Genomic DNA, 16,918 nt, shown 5'->3' with positions numbered 1-16,918 from the left:
TGTATACACACCACAGAATAACATTCAGCCATAAAGGGAATGAAGTACATACGCTACAATGTGGATCAATCTTCAAAACATTATGCCAACTGAAAGAGGTCAGACACAAAAGGTCACATATTGGGCAATCCCATCTGTATGAAGCATCCGTAACTGGTAAATCCACAGAGACGGAACACCAGGGGCAGAGGGGAGCAGCTGTTCAACAGGTACGGGGTTTCCTTTTGAGGCGAATGACAGTGTTTTGGAACTAGACAGAGGTTGTGGTTACTCAACACTCTGAATGCACTAATTATCACTGAATTATATACACTTTAAAATGGTTAGATTTGCGTTATGTGAATTTCACCTCTGTTAAAAAAAAAACAAAAATACAGTACCAGGTAATAGACGGAAAGAATAGACAGAGAGAAATATGGAAGATCACATGCTGGTCCATGTCATCAACTGTTTGATTATTTAAATAGCATTTACTCACATAACGATTTCCTTCATATTAGGCAAAGTTTCAAAGCGGTACTAGATAGCTATCACTGACTTTAAAACAATTAAATAGAAGGCAAAAATGTCCTCTGTTATCTCAGTAAATCCTTCCTTTTTAGCATGAAATATACTTATGCTCATATACAGAAATTACACATGTATTTCTTAAAACACTCTCCTCCTTTTCTAAATTTAGAAGTCTAAATGTATTGAGGAGTCAGAAATGAATCCCCACCATAGCTGAGCACCAAGTCAACCTGGTAACGTGGGGGATGAAACTGCAGAGTTTCCAATTACACAGATCCCCCAAGAATAACGTGCCATTGGTGGGAGCGAGGGCCACCTCTATTAGATTTCCATCTTTCATTCAGTGTAATATTGTTCCCTTTAGCTCAAAACAATCAACTGTGAACAATGGGTGAGGAAAACTGACAGTCACAATAAAGATTTTAGCAGCCTGGATGACAGCTGACAACAAGATAACCGACGTTTCTCGATTCCGAGGCAGCAGAAAAACTTTAAATAAGACCTAAGGATTTTGCCCACATCTCAACACAGAAGAACAATTACCTGATCTAAAATAGTTTTCTTCTTCTTTGAATCGGTGACTGAAGACAGCTGCATCTCACCCATTTTCTTCATCTTTTCATCCATGTCAATCTTTTGTTCCAGTTTTTTGATTTCTGACTTCAGGAGTCGGAGCGTGTCTTCTTTGTGGTGGTGTCTTGCGACAGCGGCTGCACAGGCAGAGTGGATGGCGGTGATCCAGTTCTCCAGCTCCGTCTGGCTGGTGGTCTGTCAGGGGGAGCAGGGAGTTGGGGCGAAGAAGACACAGGCACTTCTTAGGAGATGAACCAGTGCATTTCCAGACAAGCAATGGCCGAGAGTCAAGGAGGCAGGTCTAGATACCCCATGGGGCAGGCTAACCTTTCTGACCTCCTCCTTCAGAGAACAGATAAAATAAGTTAGTCTTAGGTCAGACACCACCCAACCTCCAGCCCACAAGGGCTGTCGGAAATGAAGCCGCCATGTCTGCTAACCCAGTGTACTTATTGAACTCACTTGTTGCAATGGACCCAATGTCTGTGTTCCCCCCAAATTCAAATGTTGGAAACCTAACCCCCAGTGTGATGGTATTAGGAGATGGGTTTGGGGAGGTAATTAGGTCATGAGGGTGGAGCCTTTATACAGGGGATTAGTGCCCTTATAAAAAGAGGTCAACAAGCTTTTTTTTTTTTTTTTGGACCATGAGAATTGCCATTTATTCCCAAAGTTCTGAAGTTGCCAAAATCATCACCAAGGATTCACCGAGGGATGTGTAAGGGGACGAGGAGGCCCCGGGGGCTCCCTTCTGCCATGTGAGGACACAGCAAGGAGACAGACAACCAAAACCCAACCATGCTCCCACCCTGATCTGAGACTTCCAATCTCCAGAATGTTTAAAAGCCACCCGGTCTATGGTAGTTCGTTACAGCAGCCCGAACTAAAACACTCATGTATGTGATAATCCTATAGAGCTTAGTTTCTAGTTAAGAGGGTTGCTGTGAAGCAAAGGCCAGTTTTCAGAAAGTTCTGGTCAGTTCCAAGGGGGGAATGAGGCCGAGGGATATTACTGGCCAAAGAAGATGCAACAACCCTGCCCCCGTGAGCTGCAGTGACCTCCATCCTCAGGGCCCGCGCCAAAGACAAGCAGCCGTGACACCATGAGGGCTGGGAAAGTGGTTCAAGGCAGCCAGAAGCAGCACTGCCCCAGGGGACACAGGGAAGCATCTAGAAACAGCGATCACCCAGCAGCACTCCAGCCACTAAGAATGACCAAGTCAGAGGGGGTGTGAACACAATGTTGGACGACACCGCCAATGGGCAGGTGACTTCAAAGTGAGCTTGCTGTGACTCCGGGTGCTCTGAACATGGAAGGTGGAGAAACAGTTTGAGGAGACAGCTCATGTGTAACAATGTGCTATGACTAATTCTTTAGGAACTCAATCAATGACTATCCCCTTAAGCCCAGAGAAGTTTAATAAACACTCAGAAGTTAGCTCCACGGAACAAAGGGTCTATTTGGCAACCTCAATATTAAAGTAGCTGACAACATCACTTTTCATACACAAAACACTGGTGTATTCTTTTCCCTCTGATGCATCCTCTTAAGTTTCCGGACTCATTTGAACGATGACTTGCAAACAAAATTCTACAAACAGGTCATAACTGACATTTAAGTCAAGGCACCACCGCAGGTGTCTATACTATTTCTGAATCTCATCAGTTTTGTGTTCCACAAAGGAAACTGCATCAAATATTACAAATGGTGTCTGCCAGCAGACACACCTAGACAATCCGGCAGTTGTTAGATTTACAATGAAGTATTTGCCTGTGTCTAAAGAAGACTTTTCAATAAGCTAGAAATTCTCATAAAGAAACAGTAGAAGTAGCACCCAATAAAACAAATGGAATCATTCTGTGAGGACTGAGTGGAAAAAGAAGAAGAGATAAAGACACTGGAAGTCAAAGGTAGAGAAATTTAGGAAAAAAATGCACATGTCTGTATATGAGGATTCTCTCTTTTTTTCTTTTTCATTATGTACCTAGGACTTAATCATCTTATAGCTGGAAGCCTGTATCCCTGACCATCTTACTCTATTTCACCCACCCCCAACCCATCCTTTAAGAGTTAAAGATTCAGCGTAAAATGTTTAATATTTAAACTCCTCTTGGAAAGTGATTGCCTTACATTTTGCCTTTATATTATCACTTTAAAGAAAAACACAGAGTTTAAGATTCTCCCACATAGAAAACCACCATGCTTATTCCTGCCTAGTACAACCAAAATGTTTGCTGGTAGGGTCTCCTGGTGCTTCAACCTCCATGCATATTTTGCTAGGTGGGTTGTTTTTTCCTTCTTTTTTTATTTATTAGAGAAGGAATCAGCTCAGATGGGAAAACAACCAAGTAAGAATTCTTTCCTAAGAGAAAAACTTCTTAGAAAAAAAACACCCTATGTTGGTGAAGACATGGAGCAACCAGAATTCTTGAGTGCTGCCAGAGAGTACCCTGGTATAGCTCCCTTGGAAAGGTATTTGGTAATTCCTACTAAAGTTGAACATATACACACCTTATGATGCCCAAAATGCACTCATGGGTATATACCCAGCAGAAATGCATTCCTATGCTCACCAAAATACTCACCAAAATATATGTACCCCGAAGTTCACAGCAGAATAGTTTGTAATGGACAAAGCTAGAAACTATCCCAATACCTGTCAACAGTAGAATGGATGAATGGTGGAGGGTGCGAATAGCTCATTGGTATAGTGTGTGCTTAGCATGCACGAGGTCCTGGGTTCAATCTCCTGTACCTCCATTAAAAAAAAAAAAAAAAAAACTAGGGGAAAAAAAAAGAATGGAAGAATATAAAGTGTATAATCACACAGTGAAATACTACACATCTAGGAGAACGAAAGACCGGTTACTATACATTGTAAGATGGCTCAATCTCACACACATAACATGGCGGACAAGAAGCCAGACACCCAAGAGAATAGACTACAGGGCTCTATTTATGTAAAGTACAAACACAGGCAAAACGCATGTGCACTGTTAGAAGTCAGAAGAGCTGTTTGGTGGGAACGGGGTCGGGGGGTAGCATCTGGAAGGAAGCACAGGGGTGTCTCTGGGTTGCTGGCCATGTCCTGCGTCTTGATCTGGGTGCTGGCTATATGAGTGTATAACAGGTGGGGTGCCCAGTCTGTGAAACACCATCAAAACGCATACTTTTTGTGCACATATTTTATACTTTAATAGAAAGTTTTTAAAAGATCCTTGATATATTACATAATATTCAAGTATAATTTTTCTATAACTATCCTAAAAATATTATACTTCAGAGTCTATTTTCCATGTCCCTGGAAGGCTGTAATGGAAGTTCCCAACAGCAGGGCGTTCTCAGCATCACTCCGTTGTCCTCCAAAGAGCCTGGCAGCATCTGATAAACAGCTAGTCCCTCAAGCCAAAATATGCTTTCCCCTTTGTATACAACTCAGTGGAAACAAGGAGCTTTTAGATGGAGGGGAGCTGGTGTTTCACCCCGTGGGAATGTTTTGGATGAAATCCATGCAGAGGTAGCATGTGTCACTGAAGAGAGGATATGTCTCCCGTATAAACAGCTGGTGTGTCAACGCTCAGCGGGAGGTCAGTATCTACTCCCCAAGAGGATCCTCACTCATCTCTGCCTCCACTCCTCACCCCCAACCCCGAGGGGGAAAAGGAAACACCTACCACCCTGACATAACATCTGAGGAACAGAAAGAGCTTAAACTCTTAATACAAACTCTGCCAAGTACAAGCTACAAATTTCACATTTTAAATAAATATACTCATTGAGAGGGGGGTCCAGGTGACCATTTCACAGATGAAGAAACTAAAGCCCAGTAAAATAAGGGATTACAAGATAATTTATTACAAACTCCAATCTCCACCAATCCTACACTTTTCAAAGAAATTTTGTAATATGCTATGCTCCTAAATCCCCAGTCTTCGTCAACTGCTCTAAAAGTCTAGCTGTGGGTTCTTTAGTGTTGTGTACTCATTTTAAGCTCTCGTTAGGGACACAGGAGGATGGAATTTTCCTGATCCCTCTGAAGTTAGACATGGCCATGTCACTTGGCTGTAGCCAATGAATTCGAGTAGAAGTGACACGTGTCACTAAACAAGAGCCTGACTCCTCCTATTCTTGTCCTGTGAAAGCACATGGCAAGATAGAGCTTCTGTCAGCCTTCGTGGTCCCTAAGTGTCCAGGATGAGATCAGCTTCACAGCCAACATTCATCAGACATATGGCAGGAATGAAGAGGTAGGTTTAAGCCAAGGAGATGTGAGGGTTGCTCCTTACTGCAGCATAACCTAACCCAACCTGACTGATACATTAGCAAAATAAGAATTTCATTTCAAAATAACTGATGCTTTTTAAATAAAACTCTGTATGTTACACTGTTAACCTCCAAGAGGAGCCACAGTCTGACAGGTTCTGGAGAACAAGGGCCTTTTGCTCTCTTCACTTAATGAAAAGAGAGCCCCTCCTTCCTTCCACCTGGGAAGGTCTCCATCAAACTCTCCGTCAAGGGCAACACACTCCATTTTGATGTCAGAGAGTTTATGTTTGCCTCCCAGTTAAGGGGTAGAAATGACAGACATATACCAGTTGTGGAAGCTAAACATCCTTTCAAAGGTATATATGTAATCCTAACAAAATAGCTATCCTAGAATTTATTTATTTAAAAGAAAGGAAGATGGTGGTTGCCAGAGGCTGGGGAAAGGGGAGAATGGGGAGTTAGGGTTCAGTGGGTGCAGAGTCTCAAGTTCTGCAAGATGAAAAGATTTCTGGTGATGGATGGTGATGACAGCTGTACAACATTGTGAATGTACTTAAAGCCACTGAACTCTGCACTTAAAAACAGTTAAGTTGGTATGTTCTGTATATTTTATCACAACTTTAAAATTTTTAAATAAGACAAAATTAAAAAGGGGGGGGGGCATGCCAAGCCCTATAATCTAGAGAAAGATGTTTAGAAAAGTGTGATTGCAGCTTTATGAAATATTTAGCCATCAGCCCTTTCAACCATTCAGTACACTCAAGCCTCCAAACTCTTTTCAAACCTGTCAGAGACTGAAGGCAGTTCCATTAGAGGGAATTTTCACTCCTGCTGTCCTGTCTAAATAAAACAGTGGTCTCTGCCATTCTCTATCATTAAGACAAATCAATTTCTAAGAAGCACAATACACTAAATGCACTAAATTTCAGCAGAGTTTGTCCTTTGGCAGTGGCATACCCAGGGCTACATGTGGATGAGAGGGGTGGACAGAGACCGTGCCGACTGTATCAACAGCAAGTTAAACAGAGAAAACTGTTGAGACAGTTCACATACGTTTACAGGCTTAACACTTCAGAGCCGATCACCGCAGACCACTAACCTGATCCAAGGTTTTCCAGTGTGGCCACTCCAGGATTTAAACCCTGACATGCTAGAAAAAGCTTTTCAAAACCGCTAACCTGGCATCACCTTCTTGATCCAGGCAAGTTTAATTAGGGACACCAGGTCTACTCAAGGGCTCTTCATCAGAATCCAGTGGTCAAAAAGGTAGGAGGGAGAGACCACCCAGTGGTACCCTCTCAACTTCTTCAACCTTCATCACCTTCCATTAAACAAACGGCAGCTGACAGGTAGGGAGAGTAAATGGTGTGCTTTTTCCTTTGCCTGCTGGGGATGCTTTAGATACTGGATAAAGTTCAGTGAAGGGAATAAGCAGGGTTCTTGCCAACAGAGGAATGTAATCAGCAAAAACTGCCTTTTCCACGAGAGCGCCTTGGAGTGCAGAGTTAAGATGAAGCTCAGGGCTTCACCATGTATTGAAATAGATCCAGCTTCAATTATCCAGCTGAAGGGAGGATGCTCAGCCATTTCAGATAATCAGTGGTTTACATGAGCAGAAGGAAAAGGGAAATTCATTTTAAACAATTTTAAAAAACTAGACAATATAGGCCAGATCTAGGAAACTAAAATTTCACATAATTTGAGTTTATGGAAGTGCAAGAATAATTGCAAAGTAGGGTGCACTTCTTTTTTCCATTTTAAAAGAACGAAAAGGAAAATAGAGTTATGTATTTTTTAAGAGGCTAGTTAGAAATGAAGTTCCTGTGTGAATTCCTGAAAAATCTTTTCTCACTGGTTCTCTGTTTAACATATTTTAGAGTTTTATTCTTACAAGGCTTAATTAAACTGTCACTGCTAATACCTATAAAGAGAATTATAGATATTACCCTTTATTTATAATCTGGGGCTCCCTCATCCACTGGAGGAAGGCACGTAACGGGGCACCCCTCCCACTCTCACTTTCCCATCCTCTCACCCATCCAAGGTGAATTCTTTAGGGAAGAAGAGGGACTCCTGACTCCAGGAAGCCAGACACAAAAGAAGGAGGAACTGTATGCTGCAAACAGGGGAACAGTGAAAACTTCCCAGTGAGTGGCAATGGCCAGAAGCTTCCCTGGCAAAGCTGAGTAGACCCCAGAACCGGCCAACTATTATCGTCAACTGAATTCCCTTCGCAAAAGGCCTTCCCATCTGTTTATGCTGCAGGAGCCACCAGTAGATGATAATGTGCACTGATGCTATCCAAGCACTTCTTTGGTATCTTGTACTTCAACATGATAGGACATCTAAGGATCACCAGACATTTGATGAGAGCCTCCAGCGTGAAGGGCTGAGACCAAAGCACATGGAAGGAAGTGCATCAGAAGAGAAGAGAAGCAATGTGTGGAGTCCAAAAAACTTCCAGGAAAATCTACAATATACTCACACACAAGAGAATCTAGGGCTGTAAACAAACAAACAAATAAATGCACAGGTTACAACAAAAAAGGAATAATAAGATAGAAAGGAGGGAGAAAGAGAGAGAAGGGGGAAGGAAGGATGGAAGGGAGGGAGGGAGGAGGAAGGAAAGGAGAAAGAGAATAAGGGAGAAAGAGAACAAGAGAAAGAGAGAGAAAGAGAGAACTTTTAGGAATCAAAAACTAGAGATAAGGAAATGATCCTAAAGCTTCAAAAGACAGAAAAAAAAAAAGCACAGATGACAAATCTGAAATGAGAATGGTATCAGAAAATAAGTGAGCAAGTAAACCAAAATTCTAAATTACTCAAATATTATTCAAGTAAAAAAATTCATATTTTTAAATATGAATCATTTTGAAGGAAGTTACTATAAATTGTTTTTATGAAAATGAAGGTATCTACTAAGGCAAAAGGTTGCTTGCAATCCAGAAATCTAATTGGGTGGTAAAAGGATAACCTAGGGTGTCTGTTCTGCACGAAGCCTAGAGAGAAACAAGATTGGAGCAGGAGGATAAAGGCCCAGGGGAGGGCAGGCTCCAGGGGAGAAAAACAGTACTTACTGATCAACTACCTAATAAATTGGAGATTTAGAAAATACTGTGAAGTAACCAGAAATAAGCAAATCAAACAAGAAAAAAAAAGTTTTAAAGATACTCATTAACTACAGGCAAAGAACGAAAGTTGTTCCAGAAAGGAAATAAAATGAGAGTACACTACTCTGCTCAGCAACCAATCCTATTTAAATGGACATACAGCAGGGTAACACCATGACAGCATAACAGGGACTACTTATTTAGTGCTAAAGTTTCACGTAACTATACAGAAGATGAGGAAAGGAGAGCTGGTATACAATAAGGCTAAAGTATTCATCTGTCATAACCGAAAATCAGTAATGTCCATCAACGGATGACTGGATAAAGAAGATGTGGTATATTTATACAATGGAATACTACTCAGCCATAAAAACCGACAACATAACGCCATTTGCAGCAACATGGATGTTCCTGGAGAATGTCATTCTAAGTGAAGTAAGCCAGAAAGAGAAAGAAAAATACCATATGAGATCGCTCATATGTGGAATCTAAAAAAAAAAAAAAAAAGCATAAATACAAAACAGAAATAGACTCACAGACATAGAATACAAACTTGTGGTTGTCAGGGGGGTAGAGGGTGGGAAGGGATAGACGGGATTTCAAAATTGTAGAACAGATAAACAAGAGTATACTGTATAGCACAGGGAAATATACACAAGATCTTACAGTAGCTCACAGAGAAAAAATGTTGACAATGAATATATATATGTTTATGTATAACTGAAAAATTGTGCTCTACAATGGAATTTGACACAATATTGTAAAATGATTATAAATCAATAAAAAATGTTAAAAAAATAAAGTCAATTAAAAAACAGTATAAGCATATTAATGAGAAATGAGGGTTATGGAAGAAAAAACAAACAAAAAACACAGCTAAAATAGTTGAGTACAGTTTTTCTCAGGGAGTGAGGCTGGAAGGAGAGGGTACGGAAAGATGGGAAGAGAATTTCACTTTAAGTCGTTTAAGGTTAATTGAATTCTTTAAAACTAGGTGCTTATATTGACTTGACACAAATTTAAAATATGAAAAGGAAGACGAATACAGTTTGTAACATATAATTTGGACGATGCATAATAGCATACAAATTACACGCTAAAATCTAGCTCAGCCACAATTACCTCTGCCCTGTGCTTGTAACATACAGGGAGAAACCTCTGAACACACTAATAGTAGGGCACACACTGTAAACGATGACCAGCCCTGAGTATTCATTTTGCACTTCAGCATCCATAGAGGTCCCCTCTGGTGCCTGGAAAGGGCAGGGTGCAGGAAGGACCCCGTTCACTTTCTCCCCTTCAGGGAGCTCTATGACTCTCTATCCCAAGTGGGGCATCAATAGGATGCCCTAGGGAGCTCATGGACACGAGTCTACAGCTAGTGGGTCACACCTGCTATTTCTCTCACTGGATTGCATGACATTGAGCCTCCAAATGGTGCTGACAAGCTGATCTGAGTTGAGTCCAATTCTTTATATAGATTAAAATTTTTTGCCTGGGGTTCCACATATCCTAGAGGTGACCCTTCTTTGCAACTAATCTACGCCAAAACCAAAGGTAAATATTTCTAAAGCGGCTGGCTAGAGGCAGGGAAATGATCTACAATGATGGGGAAAGGACTTGGTTAGAGACGAAGTTAATACTTGAACCAACAAAGAAAAACAAAGACCAAACAATTCAGTTCTTCACACCTGCAGGTACCATGAAGTTAAGAGGGATATGAACACCACGGAAGATCCTGGATTTCAACTAGTTCATTGGAAGGACAAAACCCACAAAGTTAAAACTGCAAAGAGGTAAATTTAAATTCTGCATTTGGAGTTTTTGAAAAACCTATTTTAATAAGATGGAGAAGGCCTCGCTGGGTAAGAGCTGACGCTGACGGTTTGAAACCCCAGAAGCGTGGTATGAGTCAAGAGTCGGCTGTGGTTGCTGATGAATTAAGGAATTGGCACCAGCAGTGTGGAGGAAGTGAGAGGAGCAGGAACTGAAACGCAGGTGGCACAGAGCGGACCTCACGATGGCAGGGTGTCGGGTTCTGGAACACGATTACCGGGGAGAACGGGAGAACGTCAGAATGTCTGGCAAAGGAAGTGGGTCACAGCGAGCCTGGCTCCGAAGTCTCAGGGAAACCTCAACAGGAGACATGGCAGGAGGGCGATGAGAGCTGTTTGCAAGTATTTAGAAGGTTATGAGAACGAAAAACCAGAAAAGGCTTACCTGAAACTCTGGGGGAGAATATGGAAACAAAGGGAAATGGCAAAAGTCACCCGAAAGAATCTAGTATCTCAGCATGCTGAAGAACTCTCTAGAACTTGGAGCTAACAAGCAAAGCAGATGGTTCAAGAGCTGGGAGCGTCCCATGGATGGAAGTGGGCAGGTTCCTGGCTGTCAAGGGTCTGCAGAGACGGTGCCCACCTTGAGAGGGAGGCTGGATGTTAATCTCGAGTCCAACATGCTAAATCCCCTCTAAAGTCCTCTCTTCTGAGTCCACTTCATGCACCTTGTGAAAGGTGATTTCCAGATTTTCTCCTAAGCCAGCTGCCTCTGTCCAGGGCATGTGCCAGTGACCTTCGTGGAGTCTGACACACAGAACCAGACAAGATGACACTCCAGAGCCTGATAAAACTCAAAGCCTTAGACATTTCACAGAGAATCCACATGCGACTTCCATAAAGATACTTACGTGAGAGGAACACAAGGAACTGTCTCGTTTTCTTTACAATGAAAGTGATTATTGTAACATTTATTGGGCATTTGCTGTCCGTCAGACACTTGACTTGCATTCTCACATCTAATCCCTAATTCAACACAAAAGTGGAAATACTATTTTGTTTTTGAAAGAGTCTTTTAAAAATATGCCTGCTAGCCCCTCACACAAGTGCCATTCTAAACGATCAGAAAATTTCTTGGAAAGGCAATGATCCCTTAGAGATTATATTTGCTACCCTTCCTTAGATATACAACTGCATGTGATTTCCTACCCAATCGGGCATCGTTCTTACTCTGCCTGCTAATGATGTTCCCAGGGCATTTATATAGGAGTTCGAAACTAGTATTAGGATATGTTACCATGAAAGTCACTGAGCTTTTTGGAATTGTATGTAACATCCTCCAGTAATGGATGAAGAAAGGGCCAAGAGGAAATTGTACTTTGTAGGTGATAGGTGCTATTTCTGGCTTCCAGTTGGAAGGGAGAACTCTCATTAAAATAGTTTAAATGGAGGGGGTATAGCCTCCCTTTGCAGGCAGCATAGCACTTCTTCTATATAAGCTGCTCTAACATTCATGCCTATTTCCACCCCCATCCTGCACACAAAACCCCTTTTCTACTTTTGCTGGTAACACAAATCTCCGTTCCATGGGCAAATCTGAATAACAGCATCAGATCAGCAGCACACGGGCTCTGGAAACTGCGTGCACTGAACTGAGCCCTGGGGCTGGAATAACCTACAAATTATTTCCATAATTGTGCTTGATCTCCCTCGCTTTAACCTCACCCCCGACACACACAGGTTCCTTTCAAATTCAGCCCCTCCGGAGTCATGTGAATTACAATAAGTAGAAGGTAGAAAAATGCCCTTGTGGATCCCAAAGAGCAGTAATTTCCTCTGAAAAGGTTCATTTTGTGCTCTGTCCCACGTAAGGAGCATAAAAATTTCACCAAAACAAGAGGACACAGATGTTTTCATGAATAAGGTCCTATGTTGCCACAAAAGAATTTTATTCAATGTGACCTCTTGGGTATTCAGAGTCTATTAGCAATTTTACGGCCAGGAAAGTCCTTTCAAAAGGAATTCACATCAGAGATGTAGGTAAAAAGGAAGAACGTCCTGAAATCAATCAGATTATCATCTAACCTGTGTAATGAGGCCAGAATGACCAAACTCAAGTTACAATGTCAAAATATTCCCAGCAAGTGGCTTCATTCTAAGGATGAGAAAAAGTCACTTTTTACTGTAATCACTGACTCTTGCCCATGTTCCTCTTAGGGTAAACAGTAATAGTAATGGGAGAAATAATATACTGAGACAATAAGGGGCTTTAGAGAAAGAGAGGCTTGGTTTGAATCCAACCCCAACACTCAGTAACTGTGTGACCTGGCATTCAAATATTAGCCTTTGTAAGCTTCAGCTTCACCAAGAGGGATCACAGTCCACATCAATTGGTTAAAATTTGGACACACCATCCAACCAAACGATTGCTGTAAGAATTAAGTGGACTCTCACTGTAAAACACCTTCAAGATGGTGGTATACAATAAGGATTCAGTAAAAGACAACTGCTGATATCACAGTAATATTATTTTTGTTGTTACTGTTAGAGTCATCAGGCATTTTCTCATTTGCAAGATATCCAATTAATTAATAAAAAGCTATACCAGATTCAGAAAGGCAATGGTTTATAAGTTATAAAGAAGGATATTTCCATGATACACAGCATGTAGATTTCTTACTAGAACACACAAAGCACTACCCATTAGGGAAGACTTAAGAAATGAGACTACATTAAAACTTAAAAGTTTCAGTATAACAGAATACCTTTAAGAGAGTAGAAAGCAAGCCAAGCCACAGAGTAGAAAAAGATATTTGCAATGCATATAATCAACAAAGAAGTGATATACAAAATATGTTAAGAACTGCTATGAACCATCAAAAGAAGAGAGACAACCCAATGGAAAAGCAGGTGTGAGACTGAAATGAAAACTTCACAAAAGATGATAGTGAAAGGTCATTAAACCCCTAAAAATGTGCTCAACTTCACACTAAAAGCTTTAAAAAAAATCTGACAATAACACGTGTGGGCAAGGATGAGGAACAACTGGAATTCTCCTAGGATGCTGATGGGAGCATACATTATTTCAGTCATTTTGGAAACTGACAGTATCTAGCAAACTTGAATGTATGCATATATCCCATGGCCTAGCAATGCCACTCCTAGGTATATTCCAAAAGAAATCTGGAAAAATATACCCTGAACACAGTTATAAGAGTACTCACACCAACACTGCTCAGGATCCCCCAAAGCTGGGGTCAACTCAAAAGTACATATGGAAAGGTTGCCATCCATCCATCCCAGTTAGCCTGGGGCTACTGAAACCTATACCTATCATCCTGGCATAATTGTTAACAGTGCTGCTATAACTCTCAAAGTTGTCTAGTCGCTAAAGTGTTTTGGTGAATCCATCAGCAGCAATAGGAGAACAAGAACCTCAAAGAGCTGATCTTCCATGAAAACATTAACACTGGCAAAAACTGTCAAGATTAACTTTTTCAGGATTCTGGGAATTAAGTCTTGCAACAATCTGAGTTGCATTCATTGGGGGCAAAAATGGCTGAATCTCAGTAAGAATATCAATTACGGGGATATTTTAATGCACTGTGTTCCCATCTTTATCTCCCTATCTCCACAATCATGTGAAAACCAGCAGTCTAACAGCCACTGAAGGGAGCAGAATGGGTTTGGAGCTCCCCCAAGACACCACCCACAGAAAACTGTTATTATTTGACCTGACTCAGAACTTATTCATGCACACAACCTTTAACTCCAGGGGTGTTTGTGAAAAAACAATCAGTGACAACTGTTTAATATCACAGCTGCTTGAGGTTGTGGTGACAGCTAGGGCAAAAAAGAAGCTGAGAAATTTTAGGAAAAGCTGGGGAATAAGATACTCAAAAGATATACATAGTCATTAGAATCTAGAAGGCTACATACATGCACAGAACTGTACAAATGCTCAGAAAACCCCAAAAGGCCCTGTGCTCACCCCTCTGGCTGACCTTGAGGCTCTGTGCAAGCAGAGGTGAAGGCGACGACAGAGTTATAAACTAACTGCCTGAGTGTTGAAAAGGTACATACAGAGGTCCTTGGGAAAGAGTAAGAGAGTTATCATTTCTGAGCACTCAAGGTAATCTCTCCAATCATTAGAGAATATCAATAGTGAAATAAAAATTAGTCTTTCTTTCGAAAGAACCAAATACAACTCTGAAGTTAAAAATGTAGACTAACTAAAGTGAAAAATCCATCAGAGGGGCTCAAGAGCAGATTTGAACTGGCAAAAAAAAAAAAAAATCAATGAACTTCAAGTAGGTCAATCGAGACTATCCAGTCTAAGGAACAAAACAAAAACAAACAAAGAAAGATGAACAGATTATCAGAGACTATGAGACACCACCAAGCATGCTAACTTAAACATAATGTGTGTCCCAAAAGGAGAAGAGAGAAATGGACAGGAAGAATATTTGAAGAAATAACAGCTAAAAACTTTCCAAATGTGATTCAAACACACATACATCTATACACCCAAAAAAGCTCAATGAAAACCAGGTAGAATAAACTGGAAGAAATCAATATTTAAACATATCATAATCAAACTGTTTCAAAACAAGACAAAATCCCCAAAGCAAAACAACTCATCGATACAAGAGATCGTCATAAGATCAACAGCTGATTTCTCATTAGAATCTGTGGGGGCCAGATGGCGATACAGTCATATTTTCAAAGCACTGAAATAAGATTGTCAATCAAGACTTCTATATTCAGCAAAACCAGCCTTCAAAAATGAAGGTGAAATGAAGACATTCCCAGATGAACAAAAGAGTCCTGGCTTGGATGATAAAATACACGTTCACTCTATTCAACTAGGAAGTTGTATGTGTGCGTGTAAGGTTGAAGGGTGCTAGAACCTTCTGTTTCTTGTCCTGGGTGGTGATGACTCAGGGACACTTCACTGAGCAATACATTCATATTTTGTGCACTCTTCCTTATGTGTGTTTTGCATCAGAGATTTAAAAAAAAGAAAAAAAAAACAGGTGGTTTTTGTCTATTCACAAACAAAATTTACCACTTTATATTTTTTACTTTAATTGCCCAAATGGAAGTCATTGTAGGGGCCAAACCCAGACACATGGTGAAATAACCTGTTACTCGCTTCCATGCCTTTAATCCAACTCTCTCTTCTGCATGGAATATTCTCACTGTCAACTTCACTCAATTCATTCCTACTCTTCCTTGAATATTCACTGTCAAGGTTCACCACATTACAAAGATCCATCCCAGTGTCTGTCTGCCATATGAAATATGAACAATTTTAAGAGTATGAACTGGGTCAAAATCTTCTTGGGATTCTCAGTATCACTGTGCATAGCACAAAGGAAGTATGGAACAAAGGCTTGAGGAATTCCTGTATTACGGGAGTAAATGAAGAAAGCTTAACTAACTAACAAACACCACAAAAACTTTATCACACCTGACTGAACTCAAAGGATCCCCTATAAAAGCAAATGTTAACCTTGAAATGATTAGCAGGTTAGTATTTTTTTAATACAATTAACAGTCAAACTTCAAGAACATTAGGTACAAAATTCTTACAAGATGAGGAAGAAAAACTAGGTATAGTCAGTCATTTCTGAGATGTCATGATTTTCCTTTATGAGTAATATTAGAAGAGAACGTATTATGATCAAAAATTTTGACAGCTCACGTCACGCCCAGATTAAGGAATTCATAACCCTTTCTCTAAAGTGCTATACAAATGATATTGAGACTACAGCGCAAAAAATCCTTCAACCCACCCCCTCCTCGCGTTTCACCGTGGAAGCCTCTGCATGAGTTCAGTCATTCCTGGAATTCAGTGTCGATGTTTGTTTTGTCACTCCTTGTTTATGTCTCTACAATGTGCAAAAGACAGAACCCACCAGTAAAATGGTGAGGTACACAGGCAGGAAGGGAAGGTATCTGTAAGAAATTTGAAATGCCCTGCCAAAGGAGAACCCAACAAACCTGAAAGAGGAAGGCATCGCCCAGGGAGTTGCTGAGGCAGAAGACGAAGTCCTTCTTGGGGTGCTCCGGCACGGCCTGCACGATGCTGTTCTCAACCCAGACGGCGTGCTTGGGGATGCTGTTGTGGTCTATGCCGGACCTGCCGTCACTCTCGTAGAAAAAGAGCGTGCACCCTGAGGAACAAGAACGGGTCTGCGTGAGTATTTGGTGCTCAGGAAACCAAAAGTCTATAATGCAAACTGTCACTTCTGCCCTGAGACCATGAGAGGGCTGGAAATTAGCGTGAAACCCAGGAAGTAAAGAGAATAGGGCCATGCTTGTGCTTGGTCTTGGATGGGCTTAGCCAAAGGCAGGGATGCTTAAATCACAGTTTCATCATGCATGCCCTCAAGTTCTCTAAGACCCTTACTTTCTGTTTTAGAATGTTTCGTTACAGGTATCTTCATAGGCATAAGGGGGTCTTACTGTCTCCTTTGGCCAGTGGTCGCTGTAGTTCAGCTCTGCGGGCCCAAATGCAACAGTGCTGAGTGGGGACTGGCAGTCAGTACTGCCCCCCACCCCGGAGCCCCTTCCCAATACATCTCATGTGTTAGGCAACCAGGAAACACAAGGTACTAGGTTTCTTGCCTGTGCCCCTGGAGAAAACAAAACATAACACTGGCTTTATGTGCTTTCAG

At 41.2% G+C, this 16,918-nt stretch overlaps 1 protein-coding gene across 5 annotated transcripts in view; it reads right to left on the bottom strand.

The window, feature by feature from the left end:
• TIAM1 (TIAM Rac1 associated GEF 1) overlaps nucleotides 1-16,918 on the bottom strand; it is a 244,681-nt gene that overhangs the window by 93,413 nt on the left and 134,350 nt on the right. For all 5 annotated transcript variants that reach the window (XM_074360728.1, XM_074360724.1, XM_045517841.2 and 2 more), the window contains 2 exons: nucleotides 16,242-16,414; nucleotides 1,054-1,278 (listed from right to left, as the gene is read on the bottom strand). In XM_074360728.1, coding sequence (XP_074216829.1) covers nucleotides 1,054-1,278; nucleotides 16,242-16,414 — 398 coding nt within the window. The remainder of the gene's footprint in view (nucleotides 1-1,053; nucleotides 1,279-16,241; nucleotides 16,415-16,918) is intronic.

This window comes from Camelus bactrianus, chromosome 1 (assembly GCF_048773025.1).
Source record: "Camelus bactrianus isolate YW-2024 breed Bactrian camel chromosome 1, ASM4877302v1, whole genome shotgun sequence".
NCBI lineage: Eukaryota > Metazoa > Chordata > Mammalia > Artiodactyla > Camelidae > Camelus > Camelus bactrianus.
The sequence above is the reverse complement of the archived record's forward strand: the minus strand, read 5'-3'. Positions and strand labels throughout refer to the sequence as shown.